This window comes from Hipposideros armiger, unplaced genomic scaffold, assembly GCF_001890085.2.
Source record: "Hipposideros armiger isolate ML-2016 unplaced genomic scaffold, ASM189008v1 scaffold_264, whole genome shotgun sequence".
NCBI lineage: Eukaryota > Metazoa > Chordata > Mammalia > Chiroptera > Hipposideridae > Hipposideros > Hipposideros armiger.
The window spans coordinates 806,153-831,610 of record NW_017731614.1 but is presented as its reverse complement, the minus strand read 5'-3'; the positions used below and the strand labels follow the sequence as shown (position 1 = coordinate 831,610).

The following is a 25,458-nucleotide window of genomic DNA, read 5'->3' as shown; positions in this document are numbered from 1 at the left end:
GAGGGGTGGGGGAGGCTCCTCAGAGATTAGTGGGGCATGCTAAGGAGAGAGCTGTCTCTTGCGAAATGGTGTTATCTGGATGAAAAAGGAAAACAACCAGAGAAACAAGACCATGTGTGTAAGAGGGTGAATTCTGAGCTTAGGGCTCTTGAGACAAGCAGCAATCAGACCGATTCAGCCAGGAAAAAAAGACCGTGCCAAGAACTAGAAAACTGCCCATCTACGTGTTCTCCAGAGTATGGACCTGTCCACGCCTGGTCCCCCTGCGATTATTACCAAGACCTTGTGCGAGGGACCGGAGTGCTCCCGGGGCCCCGCTGCAGAGTGGGGAGCCAGGACCAGCCTCCCTGCTCCTTGGATGAGCCCTGGCAGCACCTGCTGCCCTCAGACCCGCTCCTGGTCTCCCCTGGGCAGAAACCCTGCTGGGTTTACTGTTATGGGGACTTGGGAACATGTTAACATATCTGCCAAGATTTCCAGAATGTAAAACCTGACACACTGTTCTTGTGGGACCCTGGGAAAGTTCAAATCTGTGTGTCTCGAGATAAGTGAGACTTTACTAACTGGGGGACAGAGTGTTTCCTTTTCATTCTTAGGGGCTTTCCCCGAAGACTGAATTTCTGGATGAGAACAGGAATGTCACTTCAGAGCGCAACTGGGATGACTTGGATGCCAGCACCAGCTGGGATGGGCCTGGCTCCTTAGTCGCCATCTCATTTCCATGGCAAGTCTTAACATCGGACTCAGAGCCGCCAGTGTCCTCAGCTTGGCACGTGCTAGAGCTGACAAAGGTACAGGTGTCACTAAGACACACGAAACTCACGGCTGGCCCCAGGGCAGGATCCTGATGGTTACATCAATTTCAGCCCCAAATGGGAGGAGCTGGTCCTGGGGGCCAGGAGAGCCAGCCTGAAGCTTCAGAGCGGGTGTCTGTGAAAGTCTGTGGGACCAGCTTCCTCCCAGATTTAAGGGAAGCGGGGTGGGCCCTGGTGTCCCCCATAGCTTTGCCCAGAACAGCTCTGCCTGCTTTTGATGCTGTGGAGCTGTGTGTGTATAAATGAATAAGTTTTTGTTTATTTAAAATAAAGGGTTCTATTGCTAACCTTTTTGAAACTCCAGGTGGACCTCCATGTAAGCATGTGGTTAGGGTCACTTTTGAAGCCTGTCACTGAGTAGGTCAGAGGATGGGGGCCAATCCACATCCCACGCCAAACCGGAATGTCCCTTAATGCACACAATGGCCTCAAATACTCTTGGGTCTCTCCTCCCAAGTGCTTCAGGTCAGGGACTGCCGTCTGCACAGCAGTCTGTGCTGGGCACGTGTGGCCACGCTGCAGAAGGGCCCGTCCCTGAGAGCCCGGCTCACAGGCAGGCTGCGTCCCATACCACACTGCTCTGTTCTAGCTGGGGACTTTCCCTTGGGACAGCGGTGAACTGACCACCATTCCTGAGACCTGAGGGTCAGCGAGTGTCCTGCCTTTGGGTGTGCACCTTCTATGCATTGTCAGACCCGAGGGACAATCCTTATTCTCAGGGACAGGCATCCAGGGAGCAGGGTGACAGGGGCAGCCCAAGGCTACGGCAGGCCAAGGTTTGTGCTTAGTCCATGCTGCTGCCCCCTCCAGTGGTAAACAGCCCCACCCTGTGCAACCGGAGAAGGGCCTTCGGGGCAGCCACTCCCTTGAGGCTCCTTCCTCCCACAGCCCTCCAGGGGCCCCACACTCAGTACCAGAGGGGCCTCTGTGAGGATGCTGGAGGACACGTTTCCTGGTTGCAGCCCCAGAAAAGCTGCACTGTTCTTAAGCAACAAACTTGCTTTGGCTTTATGGTGCTGAGACTTACTATCCTTTTGAGTGAGGGATGATGTAGAAATGGTATCAATGAAACAGAAATCTTTATATTTTAGATATCATGTGAAAAGCACCAATGACAGGTTCAGTTTCTAGACAATTTCATTCCCGCCTTCCCGTGGTGGTGGGGGCTGTCTCCAAATACCATCAGGGAGCAAAGAGTGCTCGCTGACATCGCTTTACAGGCCCAGCCCAGCATCACAGCACGTCCTGGGGGACTCCTGTCAGGTCTCAGCCTTTCTAGTTGGGCTGGCAGGACTGTCCTGAACACCAAGGGCTTTCTTCTTACACGGGAAACATGGATATCCCTGAAAGTTTTCTCTTTCTACTTTTGCTCCCACAGACAAAACTTGTCTTGTGAAGTCTTCCTCCTGAGCTACGTCCATAAGGGGTCAGGCAGGCCTCCTGAATGCCCTGGCTTGGCCTGTGAACTGGGTCGGGGGTTCTGCAGTGGTGGGAGACTGCTTTTCATGGCCACTGGGTGTCTGTCACACCCGCGTCTTGAGGGCAAGAGGGGTCTCCCCAGAGAATGTGGAGTGCACAGAGCATCCAACATGCATGCTGACCGGGCTGGCTCTGCAGGCTGGCCTCCTGCCAGGGTCAGCTCTGTTAGGAGGGTATAGTGTCAGTAAACTCCCCAGAACAGGTTAATGAACTTGACTTGGAGTTGCGTATGTGTTTGCCGGAGCAGCATGAATTAAATCAAGTCACAATGAAACAGGAGCTTGCTATGGAGGTGTGAGCAGTGCATGCAGGCAGCACCCCCTCGAGGGCGGCAGGTGGGTGGGTGGTGAGAGGTGTTTACCTACATGACAGGGGACCTGGAAGCGGGCTGGTTTCAGTTATCCCATGAGACCTGCTCAATTACAGACTGTCAGAGGAAAGAGCAAAAAATAAGACACGCACACATCAATCCTAATGCAGCATGCTCAACACTCCCTTCCCCGCCCCCCACTTCCTGTGCAGAGGCGCACAGGGGGCAGGGCACGCATGCTGGGGCTTGCTACTAGAGGCTGGGTGCAGGGCGCCTCCTCTCTCAAAGGCAGGCAGCGTCAGTATGACACTAAGGATGTGCAAGAAACAATACAGACAGAAAAGGGCTGAGCCAGGAGGCGAGTGGGGTGTAACCCCCTCCAAGCCCTGTTTCTCGGAGGCCCAGCCTTTCAACTGCTGCTGTCAGGAGGGGGTTCCACTGTTGCTTGGAGCAGACATGAAGCTCGAAGTCACCAGAATTGGCCCCGCAGGGTGAAGTGTGTGGGGCCAGCTGGTTCTGGGACCTTGGGGACCTGCCGCTGCTGCCTGTACCGGGCCTTCACTCCTGCTTCTCTCCCCAAGGTCTGGGAGCCCCACATACCTGGGGCCAGACCCCAGGCTCACCTTGGACCTGATGTTTCTGAGTTGCCGGCTGACACAAGATCTGTCTTTCTTCAAGAAGTCAGGGTTGCTTTTAGATTTCATTATATCTGAAGGAACAAACAGACCCATCACTTTGTCTATAAAACCTTCTGTAACCAGAGTGAATGTTGAAAAATCTCCCAAGCTGACTGTCCTCGCCACACACTTACGACATTTCCTTAAATAACTTTAAGGGAACTCAAAGCCAATAACCATGAAACATACTAGATATTTTTTGGAACAGCCCAAAGTACGGAGCACCTGGAGGGCGTCTGTGTGGGGGGCACTTGTCCAGGCTCTCCCAGCTGGGGCCTGACCGTAGGCCAAGCCATGCTCTCTGCAGGGCGCCTGGACACCCCACTCGGGGCTGCACCTATCTGCTGAGCAGACCATCTGTCCCCATATTACTCATTTATCCCACCTCCTGAGAACCCAGGACTGTTGTAAAACAAGAGAAGACCAAGTCCTTCTCATAATCCTCGCTTACAGAGACAACCGCCACTAAGAGTTTGGTGGACAGTCCTTCAGACTTAGGTCATACCATCTGTCCTGTGCGTGGGGTTGTTTAAACTTAATGTATTTACTGACCTCTGTCCATGTCTAAACAAAAACTTCTGCCTGATGCCTTTTAAGAACTGCATAGTATTTCACTGTGGAGTGATGTCAGTTTCAACAATCCTGTTTGATACAAATAAAGACTGTTTAGGTGGAATTAGTCTTTTGCTTCTAAGTGCTAAGTGTCCTTGTTTGCACATTTCTATGCACTTGTTTTTTTTTCAGAAGTTAAACTGGTAGGTCACAGCATGTATGCATCCTTCCTCTCTCGCTGTCTTCTGGCTCCCCTCACGGGCAGCCAATTATCATTGCTTTACCCACAGAGTTATTCTATAGTTTGATTTTAAATTTTGCTACAGATTGCCTAACTGCCTTCCAGAAAGACTGTTACCTTATCCTCCCAACAGCAATGCAAATGATTTCTCTTCACCTATCCGTCAGTGCTGCCACTATCACTAACCCTTGTCTAGTGGAGAGAAAAAAGTTGAATTTTTGGGTATTAGTGAGGTAGCACATCATTTCCTCCTCGGCTCCTTCCCCCACAGCCTTCTGTTGATTTTACGGTAAAACCCCAGGATCAAGCCATTAGTGCAGCGGTTCTCAACCTTCCTAATGCCGCGACCCCTTAATACAGTTCTTCATCTTGTGGTGACCCCCAACCATAAAATTATTTTCGTTGCTACTCTATAACTGTAATTTTGCTACTGTTATGAATCGTAATGTAAATATCTTTTTGTTTTCCGATGGTCTTAGGCGACCCCTGTGAAAGGGTTGTTCGACCCTCAAAGGGGTCACGACCCACAGGTTGAGAACCGCTGCATTAGTGGGAGCCACTTTTACCAAACTATTGAGTTCTTAAGGAAAACAGAAAAACACAACCTGTCATTAATATGAAAATAGATGCTGATGGTGTGATTTTCCCTCAAAGCAATCAGCACAGGGCCCACCATCAGCTACCCTGGAGCACTTGCCAGCCCCTGACCAGTGCCTCTCTGGCCGTTCTCTGCGAGGGAACAGAAGTCTAAGGACAGAAACGGGATCCTGCTGCTTTGAATCGAGCCCCAGTAACGCTCTGACCAATCCCCACGAGCTCACCATATCCCGACACAGGGGTGTTCTCAGGGGACTTTTCACCCAGGGCTTCCGTGGCTGCTTTCAGCTGTTCCTTCAATCTGCTGATGTCACAGTCGGCCTTTGCCCTCACGATGCTGAGCTCTGTGTAGATGTCTTTATACTTGTCACTAGCATACTTCTTGTCCTGGGGACAGAAGGAGAGAACAAACAGTGGTTACAGCCAGGCTAGGTGGTCTGTCCCCTTGGGGCTGGGATGCTTCTGGGAGGTGACTGGGGAATGCCCTTGACAGCAGAAGAGGCAAGCTGATCCTGGACTTCCAAAGGCAGAAAGTAGACAAAGCTCTGGAGTTGTGGAGACACGTGTCCCTCGTCCCCAGCCCTTTCTGCAGACCTGCCCTGTGGTGATGTGCCCTTACCCGCAACGCCGTCTGCAGCTCATCCTTGAGAGAGCTGATCTCCTGTTTTAGGTACTGTATTTCCGACTCTTTGACTCGCAGTAAGACCTAGAATGAGAGAGCAATTAGGGATTGACATTCGGGAGCAAAGGGACTTCCAGAGTCTTGAAAGCAAAGGCTGTGAGAGTCAAGCAGAGACCTGACAGGCACACATGGATGAAGAGGCAGCCTTCCTCCCATCCTCACCAGTATGCAGCTAAAGATACCGGCCAAGAACATGTAAACACTGCTACCAGCTTCAGCATTGCACAGCGAGACAGAGAGGAGAAGAAAGGAACTGCAGTCCTTCCTGGGCCCGAGCGCCCTCCTCCTCAGCCTGGGCCAGGGCGAGCAGCTGGGACTGCGCCCACGGAGGGGCCCACAAAGCTGTCCTCTGAGACTTCTCAACTCACTCTCTCTCTCCCACATCTTTTAGTAAGAGATACTTTCATGATGAAATTTTAATTGAATGGGAAGAAATCTAAGTGCTTTCATAAAAGGACATCTTCTACATAAAAATCAATCATTTGGACTTAAGATGAACCTCCCTGATCCCGAGTAAGAATAGGGAGTTAGAAAATCTCAAGCAACCTCAGTGTCCAAGCAGTAATTAAATGTTTCATTGTAGGTGGTGGTTGTGGCGTGGCAGAGGGGAGGAGGGGAGGTGAGTGAGGATGGGGCTAAAGGTTCCTGAGGCCTCTCAAGGGATCCCCACTTCTGCCATGGGTCCCAGGTTGCCTGGCAGCTAACTTCTCTTTTGCTGTCCTGGGGTGATTTGGATCTTTCCATGTTCTTTCCCTCTTGCTATCTCCAGGTCTCATCCCTGTAATGATTCTGTAAGCTAGGGGCCACCCCTGGTTCCCACTTGGGGCTTCTGCGGTGCAGAACTGGGTGGAGAGGGGGCCTGGCTCCGAGAGTACCTCCAGCTCATAGGCATCCTTGCCCTGTGTGAGGGGTGAGCCAGCGGCCTCCCCACTGGCGTCCCCAGTCAGCAGTGTTCGTAACCGTGCGATCTCCGCGGCCAGGCGGTTGTTCAGCTCCTGGGGGACAGAACAAAAGAACAGAGATGCTCGACAGAACTGCTCAGGGGTGGCAATCATACAGTGCAAGCAGGAGAGGCTGTTTCTCCCAACACCAGGCAGACGTGGGCAGGCACAGGTGGCCACAGCCATGGCGTTGGGAGGTTCAGCGTGCACAGGTGTCACCGCCTGCGGTTTACACCCCTGGTAAAAGCCATTTACGTGGGCTTTGTATTTGGAGAATTGTGTGTGCAGGATACATAATCCTACTTACCTTTTTGTCACCATAACTAGTGTTAGCCTGTTCTATGGTTTTCCCCCTTGAGTTCCTGCAGGATTAGGCCCTCTTGCCACCCTCCCCGTTCACTTTCTGTAACTTCTTTCCAGCTGACAAATGGTTATCTTAGGCCACCGCGGTGACTAGGCAGAACCAGTCCTGCCGGAGTGCCCTCGTACAGGGAGGCTGTGGGCCCATAGAGCCTTGAGCCTGAACCAGGCCCCCCGTCTGTCTGCTCAGTGCCCCGGGGAGGACAGGCAGGTGGTCACAAGGACGGTGGACCAATCTGGTACCACAGAGAAGCTTTTACTTAACTAAACCTACCTTGAGCCTGCCCACTAGCCAGGATTTTAAATGCACCCCAATTTTCTGAGGAGCAGGCAAATTCTGAGAATACTGACAACAATTAAACGTGAGCAGTGTATATTCTTGACTGGGAGGCATTTAAACGTGGTGCTTAGCCTTGGTAATGGGAGGCCGTACTGGGTGTGATGCCCTCCCAGGCCCTGCCCAGCAATGATGAAGTAAAAGTTGAGAGGGGCCCAGGAGGAGAAAGTGAGCCATTTAGAGTCTCCTAAAGGGCTAGAGCCACAGTGACTCCAAATGTGATGAGCTGGTTCCTATAGCCGGGCGGCCACAGCCCCACTATCTGCTGTGAGTCTCTATCAACACATTGAAGGATGTAACACGTTGAGGAGGTGCCTACACATCACTTGAAGGCGAGGCCTGCTTCCCGCTCCAGCACGGGCTCACCTGATTGTGGGCGTTGAGCTCCTGGTTCTCGCGCTGGCACTGCCGCAGGGCCTGCCGCTCGGCCTCCAGCGCCTGGGCCAGGTGGGCGTTTTCCAGGCACTTCTGGGAGTACTGCTCCGACAGTACCTCCAGCTCCCGCTGCACTGACTGCAGCTCCTCCCTGGGGAGAGGGCACCACTCACTCCTGTCCCCCCACAGGACCAGGCAGCCAGAGGATTCTGTGTCCCCACTGACACTTACGGGACGACGACAGAAAGAAACTAAGGAACAGGGACCGGACCCTACGCATTCTGTTGTCTCATACAGTTTGCACACCACCGAATAGGGGAAAGCTTAAAAAGCACTTCGGGTTTACAGAAATCTATTCTGTGTCCTTCCCCGGTCCTCTTTTAAGTGGCTTAATAGTGCCACCGACAAAACTTCTCTCACGACGTCAGGAGAGAATTTGTTCCCTGGTACCAAAACACATGTCCTGATTCTGAGAGAAATCAGACTTGCACTTTTCTCAGCACTAACTTTGGAGGTGATCTGTGTGTTGTAATGCCGTACCAGGCTCTATTCACATGCAGGAAATCAGAGCCTTGTGACATTGCTGTCTATCACCGTGGACCCCAAGAAGGGCTGTTTCTCCCACTGGTGAAGCCAAGAGTGAGGGGCCTCAGGGCGAGCCGACCAGGCCCTGTGTCCTGTCACCCCATCCAGTTGAGATGAGTGTGACTGCAGTGCCCAGGACACCACCAGTCCGCCCTGGCCCTGAGTACACTGAATGGGAGCCGTGGAAGAGGCAGGGACCCCAATTCTTTTATGGTGCAAAGACCCTGGTAAAGGCCAGTTCTGCAATGGCTCCCCCAGTAGCCAATTCAAGTGGCAGTAGCTGTGCTGAGGAAAAAGTGAGTAACTGTGCTGCTGTATGCCTTCTAGTCTCTGGCCTCTGCAAACAGAATCAGTGCACATGCCTGTTAAAAATGTAGGCACTGTGGCTGCCTCTGTCACCCACAGCCGTGAAGCATCAGGCTTCAGGCTCCGGACCAGACTCCCTCCTCGTGAGTTACTGAGGCGGCAGCAGCTGATGGAGAACCAATTCCAGAGACTCCTGGAGATCAGTCCTGAAGAATGGCTAGTAGGTTATACAGTTTCTTTTGCTGCATCTTTTTCTCTAGATTTTAGTGATTAGTTTGTTTGTTTGTCTTAGTAACAGGAAGCCCACTTGGGCCACGAGAGCCGGTGGCTGCTGACCCTCAGACTGCACTCAGCCTCTGAGCTGCTCTCAGCACCCATGAGCCCCCACCACTGCCACCCTCGGGACCCACATCTGTGTGGCTCCTACAAAGGCACAGAAGAGGCACGGCACCACTTCCCCACGTGAGGCCCGAGGCTAACTCACAGATACTGCCGCCGCAGGGCCTCGATGTCCGAGTTGATGCTGCTGATCTGAGACCGCTGGCTCTTCTCCAGCTCACGCTCCATCTCCTCTCGGTGGGCATTCTTCATGGCTTCGATGGCTGCAGGCAAGGACATGGCCATGAGCACCGAGAAGCTGGGGGGCCAGAAGGACAGCAGGATGCGATGGCTACCCACTGTTCACGCTCGATCCACTGGCAGCCAGGCCGGCCTCTCCCAAAGCCAGTCTCCAAGATGGATGCAGGCCAGGAGAATTCCCAGGGAACTCTCCCCACAAAGGGATGCAGTGCATTTGTTCTTTTGATGTTAGATGAAAACCAAACTGTCAATGTTAAATTCAAGCAGGAATTTATAAAACAAAAAAGCTTTCAGGTTGGTATGTTTCCTTCTTGGGTAACTGAAGTAATAAGCCACCGTGAAGAATCATGACATAAAGGGTGGGCAGCACCAATCCAGTGGTACTGTGCTTCCCCAGGGAACAGTATCAGCTCTGTGACAACGCTGTTTTCCAGGCAGAAACTATTGAACCTTTGTGCTCTCATGTTACGGGGCACTTTGGGCAGGTCTTATGCTGACAGTTGTCTGTCAGAGGGAAATGCCACCAATGGGACTGGCTGGGCTGGGGAGCCCCTCATGTGTAGCTGGGTGTGCTGGCGGTCACTGCTGCAGTGCTAGCGCTAGGCTTGCAAGCTTGCAAAGGGCTCCTAAAACCAGCCTTTTTAATTTTCAGACAACTGACACAGAAGAATTCTCTCGAATTCTTCGAATTCTAACGAAGCTTAAATCTCAGTCAAAAGGCAGCACTAAGGCTAGTCAGTGCTCTGAGCTGTGCATTTGGCTCAGGAAGTCTGTCACCTGTCCTACCCTCTGGGGAAAGTGGCCACCATGCCCAGCTCCCACCTGAGATGGTGGCCGCGGTCTCCTCGGCCAGGAGGCGGTCTTTCTCTTCCCGCAGCTTCTCTAGTTCCCGCTGGTGTTGCCTCTGCAGGTCCTCAATCTTCTTCTGGTGTGTTTCTTCCATGGCTGCAAACCCTCGCTCACATGTGGCCTGCGAGATGCAAAAGGTGCTTTATTAGTTTCTTTGCCTGAGTTGGGTGTCCTGTTTAATAGATAAGCCAGCAGCCCTGCCTGCTCCAGCCTCCCTGGTAAAGAATACGCTCTCTGAAGGTGAGCAGAGGCAGTGGGGCACCTGACACTGATGCTACTGGGCATTTCATGCCATTAGAAAATTTAGGGAAGGGTATTTACATCTATAAATTCTGTTATTTCTGTGTTCTGAATCCTGTGGAGTTGGTACTACAGGTGGGAAGCGGCTAAAGTGGACTGAATTTAACATAGCCAATCCTGGACCCTGATGGAATTACTGCCAGGTAATTCTTTTGAAGGAGTACAAAGAGGGGCATTAATTATTGACTTTACTAACTGCACCAACACATAACAGAACTGTTCTCCAAACCTGTCTATGCCTTGTTTATATAATAAACCTGGGCTGGTTTATTACTGGACACGAGTGTAGGGAAGGACAGATACGCCCTAAGGAGGGATCAAACCACCCCACACAGCTACACTAGGAAACCTGGGCCTGGCTTATCAGAGTTGCTCTTATAGACAGGGCAGGTTAAGTGTGCTGCACAGACGCAAGAGGGTGGGATGTGCCGCTGTTTGTGCACGGAGGCACGCTTTCTGTCTAAATCCCTTGCGAGGTCTGTTTCTGAATTGGGATCAGGCCTTTCAGTGATGTTAAAGAACTGGAAAAACGTGGCTGTTACATTCCAAATCCAAGTAGCGGGGCTCCCCGTTCCCAACCCTGTACTGTTTGGTCAATCTTCTTGCACAGGGATTCAAGAAAAAATACCAAGAAACCAAACCACCATGTCCAGGTATCTCTGAGCCCCCACAATAATTGCGAGGCCTTCCTGAGGTCTTCCATTTAGCATTTTCAAACTCAAGGTCATCGTCTGGACTTCACTGCAACACATTTGCTGCACTGGGCAAACTGTCTTAACTGTTGTCCATCATTAACTGGGCATTCCTAACCCCAGAGGCCCGTCTGGAAGCTGGCGGTCTCCTTTCACAGCCCTCACACTGCAGGACAGCTGGAGCGATGCTAGTGCTGCGGGCTCCTGGCCACTGGCCCGCTCCGAGCCTCTGCCTTCCCTCCCACATGCTTTATTCACAGATGGCTCTGGGTTCACACACAGCTAGTAGGTCTTCTAAGTATTACCGTGATTGGAGAGCTTTAGAATATTTAAAGGATCAAAAATCTTCCTATAGAAACTCAGAGGTATCTTTAAAGACTGGCTGCTTCCTTGGAGAACACGTGTGTTAAAACATAATTTGTAAATAGATTTTAATTTTTAAGCCAATAATCCCTGGGATCAATGAAAGTTCCTTACTCACTACTGCATCATGAGGAAACACGTTAGCCTGTGGCTGTGGTAAAGGGGCCTAGATCCGTCTCCCCATCCCGGGCAAAAATTGGCACAAAGTAACAGCGTTCACTGGGCTCCTTCCGAGTGTTGTTTGGCTGTAATTTCTGTGTGTCTCAAGGGGGTCAATGAGAACTCACCGCTGGGGGACACTGGGCCCCAGCACCATCTGTGGCCCGTTTGTCAACACAGGTGTTTTCTCCTTTCTGATATCTTGCTAACTTGGTGGTGTGATGTCACTATTTTGGCTAGAGCCTTATCTGTGCTCAGCTGGCTGACACGGTGGCTGAAGTCACCTTGCCATGAGGGAGGCTCTGGTGGAGCAGACAGGAAGCAGCTCACTGAGGGGAGGGGGCACCTTGGCCCCAGTGAGTGAGGGGTGTGCACGCACCCAGGCACCTGCCGCAGACCTGCAGGGTGCCCTGTGGGCAGAATAGGCACGGGGAGACAGCACTGGCGCACCTGACCGCTGTGCTCACGTGTACTGACTGTCACAGGGGGCACGACTTGAGTACTTTCGGAAAATAGCCCTTGAAGCTCTCTCACTATTCATAATGGTTTTCCAAAGGTTTTGACTGACTTGGGGCTAGAACAGTGAAGAAGGGCTTGCTGACAGCTACACGAGCTTGTCTTTGGTGAACGGGCTGTCATCATACAGAGGTAAATAGTACGCTGCTAACACAGAGCACATTTCTCTTTTCTTTTAGAGCTAAAGGAATGAGCTGCTGGTAAACAAGACCACGGGCATCCTGCTGAACAGCAGTGTTAGCACAACATTTGGCAGCAGCAGAAGCACAACAGCCATTGCAGCCTGGGAGTCAGGTCAGTGCTGCATCAAGGGAGGTGTCCCCTCACCAGAGGCCCAACTGAGGACTAAGGGCTTGTGATGGGCTGGGACATTTACTGGGTGTGTCTCCAAGAGATAGCCAGAAGCTCAGGGGAAAGTCTGGGCAACCCTGTGCACACACACAATCGTCTCTGGTTATGAAGGGGTTGGACGAGAAGCCAGACTGCTTCACACAGCCCAATGCCCGTGGCCCTGGACCCAGGGCCTAATAAGGCAGAGAGTGAAACGGGGTGGGGGTTGGGGGGGACAGTGACAGGAAGAGGTTATTTTTCAAAGCTCCTGAGAAGAAATACCAGCAGCCGAAAGCTGTGCTCAGTAGAAAAGCCCTTCTTACATAGAATGCCTATGAAACAGCAGTTCCCCAGAGTTGGAAGCCCAGGAGTGGCTCCCGACACTGCCTTGCAAATATTATCTTTTGAGTACCCCAACTCTGCTCTCTTAGGACAATCAGGAGATGGCCCTCCAAGGGTGCCTCTGGCTGGTTTCTCCTTGGGCACTTCTCAAGCTTGGGTCTGTACCAGCTTGGAAGTGGGCTCTGGGAGGGGTGGGAAAAAGGGAGAGGCTGGTGGGGCTTCCCCTGCTGGCGGGACGCAGAGGCCACCAGAAGCAGTGGGAAGGCGATGGGGAGAACACACTCCCCTCTCGCCAGTGATCCTGTTCTTTGGCTGGTCCTCTTCCCGGTGGGGGCTGATGAACAGGACCCTCTCTGAGGCCACACTGCGGCCAGCGAGGAGCCGAGAGGGGAGCAGAATGTTGACTCAGTTCTGCTTATACAGTAGTTCAGAGCCAAGAGCCATTTCCCAGCTCCACCATGAGTCCGATGCACTAGACACCCCCCAACAAGCAGGAAAATGCCTGCCCCTCGACTGCTTTGCAAATAAAACAATGCGCCAAAACCTTCAGGTTCTCAAAGTCTTTCTGGTACTTCTCCCGCAGTGTGGCAGCATTGCCCTCCAGGTCCTTCTGCTCCAGCTCCTCACGCATGACATCCATCTGGGCCTCTAGCTCCTGGATACGCTCTCTCAGGCCCGTCATGGAGTCGGCCTCCCCCTTGGCCACATACACAGCATCGCTGGGCTGGCTGACTGGCCAGCTAGAGGAAGGGGGCTGCCGGGGGCTGCCTGGGGGACTGGGGGCCTGCAGGGCTTCGGGGTGCTGCCCCTGGTAGTGGCGGAGGCTCTCCTGCAGGCACTGCATGTTCTGGGAGTAGTGCTCCTGCAACGTCCTCAGCTCTTCCTCGTGGATTGTTTGCAGCTCTTTGACTTTGAGCTGGAACCTGTCCTCCAGGGTCTGCATCTGCTCCACGTGGTGCCGCTCCATGTTCTGCCTGTCCTTGACCGAGGCATCCAGCTGGCTGAGGACCCTGCTGTGCTCAGCCTGCAAGGTGTTCTCTGCTCGGTTCAGCTGCTCTACCACACATCTGATCTCCTCCTCGTACCTCCCTTGCAGGGCAAACATGTTCTCGCTGTGCTTGCTTTCTACTTCTTCCAGGTACCTCTGCTGATGGTTCAGCTGGGCTACCTTGGCCTTGAGCTCTGTGTTTTCCCTTTCGATGATGGCAATCACGTCCAGGTACTCACTCTTCTGCTTCCGGAGAAGTTCCTCGTACTGCTCCCTGAGAGCCCCAACGGCTTGCTTGTGCTCCTGGCAGGAGGCCCCCTGGCTCTGCCAGGACTCCTTGTAGCTCTGCAGCTCCTTTTCATATTCCAGCCGAATTTTGCAGGCTGCGTAACACACCTGAGCCTGAATAATTGCATCTTTAACTAATAATGAAGAATAGTGACCGAGGCCTCCCAAACAAGTGCTGTAGGAGAGATTCTGGGATACCTGAAGAAGCTTCTGACAATCTCGTACCGATTCCACAGGGGAAAGAGAAGTTAAGGCGGCAGATATCTCCCCTAAGAGGCTGGCCTTATCTTTAAGCTGTAAGGCGAGTTCTTCCTGAATAGCAACGAGGGCTCCAGAGCTCTGACTGGACAAGTGAGGGGGATCCTGGGAGCTGACTACATCTTGATGACTCAGTTTTTCTAATGGACTCGAGTCCCAGGATACCTGTACACCGTCTGCGGTGCCTGCCGGAAGCTTAACGGCTTCTGAGGCTTGCTGCATTACTCTCTCAAAGTTGGGGGTGCGGTAGGCTCCCAGGATTTCCCCCAGCATGTGCTTATGCTGCTGCAGGGCTGTCTGGGTCCCCCGGAGTGTCTCCTGGATGCTCTGCAGCCGACGGTGGAATGACTCCCTCACTGACTGCACAGCAAAGCTGAGTTCTGCCCTGACCCATGTGGCGTCTGCCAGGGCAGGGACCAGGGCCTGTGGGACGCAGTGCTGCCCACCTCCTGACGTGCTGGCTGCCTCTCTTCCCAGCGTCCCCAGGTGCTCACTCAGAGACTCAACCTGGCTCCAGAACTCGCCGTCCACCAGCACCTTCTTGGCCCACGTGTCTGCTGAGGCCCCAGGACATACTGTGGTGCTTCCAGGTTCCAGGGGCAACTCCGTTGACTGAGAAATCTCGTGGAGAACGCGCGAGATATCTGAGGTTGTGTCTTTTAAAGAGTCTGCTATTTGGTTTATCAGCGCGGCTTCCAGAGCTATTTGATCAGAAAGGAGCTTCAGCTGCCCCTGCTCGGTCAGTCCAGGCTGGTGGGGTGGCTGCTGCAAAGCTGCCTGCCCTGTCTCCAAGAAACCACCTTCCTCTAGCTGAGCCTGGACCCTGCTGTCTGCAGGGGTGGGCCAGTGATGCAGAGCCTGGATGGCACTGACCAGCGCGCTCTCCACGCTGGCCAGGGGGCCTGCTCCTACATCCGGTGCTGCTTCCTGGCCAGCCCGTGGCAGAGATCGTAGCTGTTCCTGGCAGTTTTCTAAGCAAGCCAAGGCCTGACTGTTTTTTACCTGGAAATTGCCAAGCTCCCCAATGTGATTTTCGACTATCTTCACCCTGCCCTGTCTTTCCTGATCCAGCTGGGAGGCCAGCGCTCGGACCTGGAGCAGGCTGGTGTGGAGCTGCTCGCGGAGCCGCGCCTCCGTGCTGGCCCACTGCTGGTGCAGCGTGAGCAGGGCCTCCTGGCTCTGGCCCTGCTGGCTCTCTAGCTTCACCGTCACATCTTTGAGCTTCTCCTCTGTGATGTAGAGCTTGGTCTCCAGGGAGTGTATTATGGAGAGGTAGGTGTCAGAGTCACTGGTTGCAGGGAGCGAGCTGGGGGTGGCCTCTGACGACATACTTTCCTCTGAGGGTGACCGGTCCTGACTGGTGTCGGAAGATGTGCTGCTGGTCCAGGTCTTCTCGGACCCATCGGGGTGGGTGTATTTCTGGCACTGGATCGTGGAGAACCGGATTCTTTGCCTTTTAGTGCTGGGCGCCCCCTGCTCGGGCTTTGCTGACGTTTGCAGGTGCCCCTCCCTGCCAGGCACTTCTGACTTCGGGAGCACCATGCTCTCTTCTCTCCTGGGGCTGCTGTCCTCACATTCCTCCCCAAGGGCAGCCCCTGGGTCCTCATCTTCAAGCCTCAAGTGTGGGAAGCCTGGAGGTGCGCCGGCAAGTTGGAGGTGCGGGCCCGAGAGCACAGCCCCATCCTCCTCTGCTTCTTCCGGGGAGCTCCGTGACTCCTCCACCTCCTCTGAAGACGCCTTTGCAAATTTCCTTAAGATCTCTTCCTTTGCCTGGAGCTTTATTTCTGTTTCCTCTAAGCTGCTCCCCAAGGCAACCATTTTAACCAAAGCCTCGTTGAGGTCCTGATCTTTCTTTTCTAGAACTTTCTCATGCATTTCCTTGATGTGCTTCAGCTCCTCCTCTTTCTCCTTTAGCAGCGTGTGCATGCCCTGGAGCTGGCCAGCCACCCTCCTGTACGAGTGCTCCAAGCTCTGGTAGTCCGCCTCTCTCCCCCTCAGCTTCTCCTGAAGCTTGGCCACGTCCCCATCGGACACAGCAATGCGCCCCACCAGCTCCTGAAAGCGTTGCCTGATGGTGTCCCGCTCGTCGCGGAGGCTCTGGACATGCTCCGCCAGCTTCTGGATGCTGGCCTCCTTCATCTCCAGCTGCTCCTCCAGCTGGTGCACTGCCTGGCTGCCCTCGAACTTGGCGCTCAGCTTCTCCTTCTGGAGGACCTCCATCTGCTGCTCGTGGTCCTGGAGCTGATCCTCATAGGCACTGGCCTTGTCTTCCACCTCCTTCAGGTTCTGTAGCAACACCTGCTTCTCTTTCTCACAGCTCTCAAGCAGCAGCTCGTAGTTCCTCTGCAGCTTCTCCTCCATCAGCCTCTGGGCCTGCTCGGAGGCACTGAGCTGCTGGCTGAGGTCCGCGATGCGCTCCTGCAGCCTCTGCACCTCCTTCTGCCGGTCCCTCTGCAGTGCCTGCTGCATCTCCAGGTCCCGCAGCTCCTGCGTCTTCTCTAGCAGTAGGGCTTCCGCGCTCTTCAGCTTCTGCTCACTGGCCTGCAGCTGCCCGCTCAGCGTGGCCTCGCTGTGCTGCCACTCCTCCAGCTGCTCACGGACCTTGTCCTTCTCCATCTTCAGGTCACCCTTGAGCTTGGCCAGTGCCTGTTCCTTGATAGTGAGCTCAGCGGCAGCGGTGCTGAGCCTCGCCTGGAGGCTGTGGATCTCGGCCTCATGGTGCCGGACTACATCTTTGGCTTCCCCGTAGCTGCGCTTCAGGGCCTGGGTCTGTTGTGTGGTCAGCCCCTGGCGCCGGCACTGGGCCTCCAGCTTCCTTTGCAGATCTTGGTTGACTCTGTGGAGCCTCTGCCAGGCACCGGATGGGGCGGTGGCCACTTCAGTCTTAAAAAAACCGATTAAACACTGGTTAGTAACACTCGGACTTCCCAGTTCTGAGTGTCACACCTCTGGCCAGGGTCAACCACAGAAAAGCTCCTTGGTGGGTTTGCCTTTTATCCTTTGCACAATTATTTTTTTCATTAAAAAAAAAAATCCAACATATGATCTTAATTTTTTTGGTAAGTACTGCTTCCAGGCAAATAGAAAACGTAGACAATAACATCAAAACAGCTCTAACTGAATAGCTTCTAGGAGAAATAAACCAAACGAAATTGAATAATGGAACACACAGGTAAGCAAAACGAAGACTGGAGGACAAGAGATGGGCAGAAAGGACAGCGGGGAGCAGAGCACAGGCATCTGATTGTTTGTTTTGCAAAACAAAAGGTACACAGCTCTAGACAATAAACCCTAAAGAAGCACAGGATGAAGAGTGCAGGTGATGATGTCACTTCCTTCTAGGATAGGGAGAGAAGGAAGGGAGGCAACTGCTCAGGATATCAGCAAGGTGACATCCAAACATTTTCCTTTGGAAAGTGGAGCCCGTCCTCTACAGAAACAGGAAGAACTAATCTCTACCTGCAAGAAGACAAAATGGGGGAGGGGTGGGGGACACACGGAAACCATGGAGTAAAATATGATAATCAACAAAACAAACAAACTTTCATGGAATTCAAAATAAGAAAGTAAAGCATGCAAAAAACAAAAAAACCCCAAAACACATATGAAACAAAACTCCCCAAATGGAAAGGCATGCAGAAGAGACAGAACTAATAAAGTAGGGAAAAAAACAAGAACATGAACAAGAGAACAGCCCAGCCTAAGAATCTGGCCTGCCTGTGGCCCCCTTAGTCTGCTGGTGGGGAAGCCACAGATGTGACACTCAGTTATGTTGTTATTAAGTTATACTCCACAGCGACATCCAAACCATGCAAGCTCCTCCTCCCAGCAGTTAGCGGAGCGCCCACCCAGGTGGCCACCTCCTTCTCACCCTTAATCCCAACGGCCCTTGCTCACTCTTGATTATAAGCAAACCCAAAGCACAAAGGGAGGTTAAAAGCAACCTGGTATTAGACCTAGCTGGAAGGCGTTCAGAGGCCGGCCCTCCCAGTGCTGACTGACAGGCTTAGGTGCAGACTCATGCATCATCCAAGTTAGACACCGGTAGGTTCTCAGGTTAGCAATGTGCAAAATCTGCTACGAGTGTCTCTACCACCTGATGTGAGATGAATTCATGTAGGATGTGGCCCCAACCCAGATTTAAGAAGATGCTCCCCAAGCCTGGAAGGTCTGTACAAATGAGCCAGAAAGCCTAGAGTGAGGCTTGTAGGAAAGTGGGAAGACAACCATCACCAGCTCCTGGAGCCTGAGTCTGAACTGGGCAGGGCAGTAACTAGGACTGGAGGGGCTGAAGATGAGGGTGCAGGGCCTGTGGGGGTGCCGATGGCCACAGTCAAAGCTGGGGGAAAAGAGAAATGGGAGAAAGAAAGAGAAGGCAGAGGGAGCATGCAACAAAAACAGTATGGAGGGTACGAAGAGAGGCAGGAAGGCAGACTGCCCAGAGAGTTCACATGCTACCCTGGGTGGCTCAGACCGAGGCGGCCAAGGTGTGGTGGTCTGAGAAATGTTGACACAGCAACTCTTCACAGAGACTCAGGGTCAGTGAGAGTTGGAAGGGCCCTTGGGGACGGGGTCTAAGTCTACACAGGCAAGGAGGCTGGCGCTGTGGGGAGGGGCACCGGCTCTGCTGATCAGTGGCAGGGCTTGCACTTGAACCTGGGATCCTGACTCGAATGCCAGGTCCTCAGCCTTGGCAGGGAGCTCCGTTCCATCACCCCATTTTGCTTTTCCCCAGTATTCATTCGTCAGCTCCATGGGGCAGGAGTGTGTTGTTGTGTACTCTAGAACTAGAGTGGGGCCCGGGAAGCTGCAGGATAGCCACTCCCCGTCCAGCTGACCTACTGCCTGGCCAGATGCTCTGAGCAGTGCCCACCGCTCTGTGGATGTGCTTGCCGGCCAGGACTCTGGCACAGAGACCTCTGGCAGTGGCTCTCAGCTTAGGACCAGGCTGCAGCCCTCCTCATTTTGCCTTCTAGGGCTGGCTGGCTGGGCTGACTCAGGGCTGGGTGGCCATGTTTTCCCCCTGAAACTTCAGTCTAGGTAGAAAGAAAGAAGCGGGTCCACTAGGCTAGTGGTAATAGCCCAGGTCTGCTCTATAGGTGTGGCACAGACAGACAGGGGCAGGGGATCCAGTGCCAGCTCTGCCAAGAACTTGGTTGTAAGGGAGCACCTGGCTGGCTATGTTACAATGTGTAAAACAGGCCTAATACTGCTTTTGTGAAAACAATGAGAAATGGCATGCAAATATATGGTATTTATAATACATATACTTATATATTGGGTGACTTTGAGAGCCAAAAGGATAGACCACCAAAATTATTTTATTAAGAAACAAAGAGAAAAACCCTTAGATGTAAAAATCTCAGGCAGATTGCCAAGAAGGTAACACTAGGAGGAAAAATACATATGGCCCATTGCACTGAGAGCTGGGGAGCCCAGAGGCACAGCGTGTGGCAGAGGCTGGCCCTGCTCACAGGCTTTGCACATTCCTAGATAGTCTGGGCCCTTCACACTGAAGCCCCTGAGTGCACCTCGAGGGCCGAGGCATGCTCTCAGCCCTACCTGCAGCACGTAGCCCTCCCGGGCACTCTGCTCCCGGCCCAGAGCCACCCTCAGCTGGTCCTGCAGGAGCCGGTTCTGCTCCAGAAGGTCCGAGGCCTCCTTCTGGCTCTGCTCCAACTGTGGGCAAAAAGACATCCATTTCTAAGCAAAATGATGGGAACATGCAGAAGCAGCAGCACAGCAGAGGCCCATGGTGGCATTTCCGATGCTAGCTGGGCTGAGTACACGTGCCCACAGGTCAGGGATGAGCTGATCTCCTCTTACCTGTAGCATGTGGGACTAAAGGCTCCAGCTCAAGCCGTCAGTACAGGGCACACTTGTTACCCTTGATGCCCATGGAATTCGCACGCCTGCGTAAGCTTCCCATGTATCCCCCCGGAAGTGAGGCTTTGTGCCTTTTGGTTTCTCAGGATGGTCAGACAAGCCAGTGCTGCTCTGCGCAGGCCTACACCAGCCCTGCCTCGGCTGCCACTGCGACAACTCCACTTTTATACAAGGGGTTCCACAGAAAACTGTTTGCAAAAAGGGCTCCACAACATTTGAAAAGCAAGCAAGCTACTTCACACTCTTCTTGCTTTCAATTTGGTTATTTATCCACCCACTTCTTCCTGGAACATTCCCTACGTGCCTACTGGATGCTGGGCCATGGGGTCCACCCCGCCTGCATGCCCTGCCCGAAGGCTGCCCCACCCCAAGGCTGCGAAGCTGGGAGCTGGAGTGCAGAGGACAGGCGGGGCGCTGGCAGGCTGTGCTATGAGAGGTGTGGGGATCCTTGACTTTCAGACATTGGTGTTTAAAACAAATTGATGGTTCACCATGTGACCTGCTGGCCCATTTTGGCAGTTTAGAGCAATGTGAGTTTAAACTGTTATTTTATTGTATCTTGCCTTTATTATCTTATTAACAGACATAAAAAATGGAAAAAAAATCAATGTGTTCATGCTGGTGATAAATGTCAGCTTCATGAATTTAATAAAGTAGGAAAAAGATGAGACGTGAGGGCAGACAAGCGACAAACCTTAACTCTAATTAGCTACTTACTTCAAGAACACATTTGAAACATGAAACTAATGCTGTGCCTCCTTGGCCACTGAACTCCCTGTTCAGACTTCTAAATCCACTGTTGAAGCTCCCAAGATCTGGTTTCTCGATACATTTTCACGAGGGAGCATATTATGCTAGAAGCCGGGCTGGCTTACTCATCTCTGCATCTGGATGCCGAGGAGTGCACTCTGGAAAAAGGCTCCACGCTCAGCCTGTGCTGAATGAGAGGAATCCTAGGGCATCCTTCACCTGTTCACCCACTAAAGGCCTGTTTTACATCTGGGTATCTAGAATCTGCCTGCCCAGCACCCCCTCTCAGGTCTCATCGACAGTCACCAGGCAGCTGTGAAAGCATTGGGACTCGCCTCTGCCTCCAGCTTTGGCCTGTTCCACCTAGAGCTGCCTTGTACAGATCGAAGCCTAACTCTGCTCACGTCCCTCTCCCATCTATAATCTCTAAGTTCATGCTGGAAACGGTAAACAAGGCCCCCACCTGGGCCTCTTCTCTGGCCACCCTAGCTCTACTGACAGTCCCCTGCCACTTGGCAAACTCCTCTGTCCTTCTGGAAAGGCCTGGCGCCCCCTTCCTGCCACCCTGCATAAGCTGGCACTCCCTCATCTTTCAGAGCCTGCACTGCAATCTAGGCACCTGTCTGTCCACGTGTGTACTTCCCTGAGGAGTCTGCAAGTCACTGAGGGGAGAAGAGGAGCCTCATCTCCCTCAGTGTTATGCAGCTGAACCACTCAGGCCATCGCTGGGCACAGAGGGTGCTCAGAAAAGGCTGCCGCATGGAACCCGCCCATCCGTCTGCCTGTGACCGCCCCAGCCATTACCTCCTTCTCCAGTAGAGAGGTCAGCTCATGAGTGGAGAGCCGGTCGCTTCCATCCTCAGAGGACAGGTGCAGGGGAGCAATGGGCACCTGCTTTTCTTCCCGGAGAGGGGTGGTCTCCACCTGATGCCACCGCTGCTCGATTTCCACGTGGACATTCTGTGTCTTAAGGTCGGGAGTCATGGGCACCCCTGGGCTCCGGTCAACCTCCATCCGCAAGGCCGCATCCTCAGTGCCTGGCCCATCCACAGCATCGAGCACCCCAAAGCGCTTGCGGCGTTCTTCCCGCCTGCGCGCCCGCTCACGCTCCAGCTCCCCTGGCTCCCCCTCAGGGCGAGCGTTGGGCGGCCCTGTGGTGCTGGCCCTCTCCTGAGCCAGGGCCTGCTGCAGGGGGCGGAACTCAGCCCAGTCAAAGGTCTTAGAGCGCCCCTCCCGCCTCCTCTCCCTAGCCCGGCTCCTCTTCTGTTCGGAGTCCGGCTCCCCAGGCTCCAACTCTTGCTTCTCACTTGGCCTCATGCAGGTCTCGAAGGAGCTGCTCCGGTTCTTCTCTTCTGGCAGTGAGCTGGGGCAGGGGGCAAACAGCTTGTCAGGCGTGGCTCCTGGTGACAAGCACTCACTCCCACAGAGGGCCCCAGCTCCGCTGCTTTCCCACACTCTTTCCTACCTCTGCTGCAGCTCCCTTAGGGCATGGGAAGAAAGGACATTCTGCTGTCACTTCCTTGGAGAACCCAAACCGTGTTTAGAGTGGGGATGGGAGAGAAAGAGCCACAGGTGGCCTAGCAGTTTCCAGCAGGACGATACTAGGAGAGTCCTCTTACTGAAGAGATGCTATAGGAAAGTGTCACAATGTCCCTATCACCAGGATGATGAAGCACAGGGAGCCCCACCCTGCTTAGAGCCAAGGCCAATGGCCTGTCAAGCTGCACTGGGCAAGGCAACTATCTAAACCCTTCATGAAGGAGGCCAACCCTGAGGCATGAATGTACTGGGCAGTGGTGACAGGATAAATGAGGCCACTGTGTCCTTGAAGGGATCAAAGGTTTTTTAATAAGCAGGGAAGCAACAAGGTCTGTGTTTGAAGAAAACCACCCTGGTGGCTGGTATGATAAATGAATCAGAGTGACACCCAGACCACCTGTGGACAACTGAGATGCATGGCCCAGATGGCACCCACGTGCCCACCAGCAGCCCACTTGACAGGTGGTGAGCAAGACACTCGAGGGCACTTCTGCCAGCCCAGCAGTGAGTACATGCCTTTTCCCAATTTGCCCCAAAGCAGACTCCTGAAGAAGGCCCAACCTGGGCAGGGGCAGGGCACCAGTCATGGTGGTGTGAGCAGGGGTCTCTAGGCTCTCTGGATAAGCCTGAGACCTGCAGCCTAAGCAGTGACCTCTGGTCCCACCCAAGCACAATGACCTCAGCAGAGAGGAGGAAGCCAACTGGGTTTGCGAAGGCCCGCAGGGGGCTCCAGGTAGCACCTGCGTTTAAATGGGGGCCAAAGAGAAATGGACCAGAGAAAGAGACACCCAAGGAAACTGGAACGGGTTTGCCATCAAGCCCCTGGTGCCACCTGTCCGGGTAGCTAACTAGTAAAAAACAGTGCTTCAGATGGTAGGACCTGCAGTTTCCAGTTTAAGACCACGTACACATTTGAATAAAAACTCTCCAGAATGGACCTTGTGATGCCACTGAACTGAGAGCTGGGTTAGGCTTACAGCCACAGAGGGCAACAGGACAACATGGAAAGCGGGGATCAGCAGTCACACCAGAACCCACTAGTCCTCCTGGGGCCCCCGCAGCCTCTCGGCAGGAAGCCCTTATAACTCCCCACCAGACTCAAGGGGCCCAAAGAGCCTTGCCTGACCCAGGCACCTCTGATGTTTGCCTCTGTTTCTAATATGTTCTTGGGACAGCCTCATAGCACTAAAAAAATCTATATTTCCCTCAAACTATCAAAGCCCACATCAAATGAGCACAAAGGCTGAAAACGAATTGGGGAAACAAATCACTCCACTAATTCTGAAGTAAATTCTAATGAAAAAGACAACTGTCATGTCAACCTCCCTACAGAAACAAAATGCCTGGTCCCTGGGAGCCCACGCGCGAGTGCAAAAGGGAAGCATGCACACCAGCCTGGGAGGGGCCACTCCTGAGCCACATGGGCACACAAGTGTGCCCAAGTGTGTCCTTGGCATCTGTTCTGAGGCCACACACCTGCCCTGGGACACCCCAAAGCTGACTTCCCCGAGCTGAATCCTCAATGCGATGCTCATGGCCAGGTCCAAGTTGAACGGCCAGGGCTGGCTGGGACACGGAGGGCAGGTCAGGGCCAGTGGCCAGGAGATGCCCGGCGGCTACTTGGCCCTTGCATGTGCACTGCCCGTGCCACCCCGCCTCCCAGAGGCCATGCAGCAGCCTCGGCAGAGAGGCCCAAAGTGCCTTCCCTGTTTGCTATGGGGCATCCTGAAGTGCTCAGAAAGTGCTGGGCTTGTAAGGCTTTGGCCTCTGCTCCTGAATGGGGGAGAGGTAGGGAGCAGCTGCTGAGGCTGCCATGGGACACAGCCCCATGGGGATGGGAGTACCTCCTGCGTCTCTGCACACAGGAGGCTCCCCACTAACAAACAAGTCATCTCTCCTAACAGGACACCCAAGAGTGTGTCCCGGTCACCACCTCCTGGTCTTACCAATTCACAAACAACCAGCTGTTCGTTTAATAAATGAATGAACAAATGATGCTAATAAACACAGGGAAGAACTAAAGAAACATTCTTTTGGGTTCCTTTCCTTCCCGCTCAAAGAGATGCAGCGTCACTAGGAAGGAGATGAGGACTTGACAAAGATCTGGTGTAACCACAGCTGCCCAGGCCGCTCAGGCGCACATGGTGGGCACCAGGTTTGACCCACACGTGACCTCCAGTGCCAGAAAATTACTCGAGGAGTCAAACCACATGTCCTGAAGGGTCCTCAGTGAGCCTCTTGGAACAGGCAAAGGCTCTGAAGCCCTGAGGTGATGGCAGCAGAGCTCTGGGCATCACAGAACCAGCTCTGCACACTGGAACTGTGTCCTCTCTTGTAAAAAGAAAATCAGCAGGTGTCTAACCTTCAGGGCTGGAGGAGGACAGCATGCAGTGAATCATGGATACATGAACCCAAGTGTTAACATGGGGGAAATAGTGTTTCAACTCAGGCTCCAGCACCAAGAGTTTCAGGGGTTTTCCTGTTTGCAGAACTCCAACAGCTGTAGGAGTGAGTCGAAATGAAATGCTCTGGTGGCCTATGAAGGGGCCTCCAGGGCTGCTCCCACCCAGCCAAGCATAGCCACCAGCGAGGCCCAGGGCCCCTGCCCACGTCAGATGGAGCGTCTTCCACTAAGTTCAGTTCTGACAGTAGCTCCCCCAAGCAGGCTTAATGGAGGAAAGGTAACCTGAGGCAGAAACCCAGGAAGTCAAAAGGAGAATGAACAGGGGTGAGCCAGTGGTGGGGAAAAGGAGGGTAGGAAGGCTGTGCTGGGTGAGGCGCAGAGCTCAGGTCCCAGAAGGCCTGACCCATAAAGGATAAGGTGGTGGCCACTGGGGAAGGCGGCTCCCTCGGGCACCCCACTGCTTTACCTCGTCACATCTGGGGCAGAGGTTGGGTGGACATGCTTCATGATGGTCTGGATCCAATTCCGCCGGATTCCAGATGTCATGGCAGAGAGGGTGAACTCGCCCTCCTTTGTCTACAAAAAAGACAAGGCGTTATCAGTGACCACTGTCCCCTCCCCATCCCCATCCCCAAAGGAAGTCCTGCATGGAGGACTCTGGCCACTTCAGGACAGGAGCACAGTACGCCGCTCCCCCCCCCCCCCCCATGGGACAAACAAGACCTGGAGAGCCAAAGAAAGAGCAAAGCTGTGGGCCCGGATTTGCTTTCATGGCAGCGGCTGCCTTGGTGTGTCCCTGTCGGATCCAGCAGGCATACTGAGTATCCACAATGGTGACTCACCCTGCTCGGTAAAAAACTCACAGGCTGGGGGAAGGAGATAATGGAACACGTGGGCAGCAGTGGGGAAGGAAATGCCCACAGCACAGCGGGGCTGAGCTGGGCTCTGTTGGGTGAGG

The 25,458-nt window shown here is 53.5% G+C and overlaps 1 protein-coding gene across 15 annotated transcripts in view; it reads right to left on the bottom strand.

Annotated features, from left to right (window-relative positions):
• The window catches only part of MPRIP (myosin phosphatase Rho interacting protein), a 140,875-nt gene that overhangs the window by 7,066 nt on the left and 108,351 nt on the right, over positions 1-25,458 (bottom strand). For 5 of the 15 annotated variants that reach the window (XM_019656646.1, XM_019656652.1, XM_019656653.1 and 2 more), the window contains 11 exons: positions 24,967-25,076; positions 21,362-21,920; positions 19,484-19,600; positions 12,932-16,804; positions 9,659-9,806; positions 8,742-8,859; positions 7,358-7,517; positions 6,229-6,348; positions 5,291-5,377; positions 4,896-5,058; positions 3,228-3,313 (listed from right to left, as the gene is read on the bottom strand). In XM_019656646.1, the coding sequence (XP_019512191.1) occupies positions 3,228-3,313; positions 4,896-5,058; positions 5,291-5,377; positions 6,229-6,348; positions 7,358-7,517; positions 8,742-8,859; positions 9,659-9,806; positions 12,932-16,804; positions 19,484-19,600; positions 21,362-21,920; positions 24,967-25,076 (5,541 nt within the window). Of the gene's footprint in view, positions 1-2,655; positions 2,722-3,227; positions 3,314-4,895; positions 5,059-5,290; positions 5,378-6,228; positions 6,349-7,357; positions 7,518-8,741; positions 8,860-9,658; positions 9,807-12,931; positions 16,805-19,483; positions 19,601-21,361; positions 21,921-24,966; positions 25,077-25,458 lie in introns of all 15 variants that reach the window. The other 10 variants (XM_019656655.1, XM_019656657.1, XM_019656659.1 and 7 more) reach the window with 5 other exon arrangements.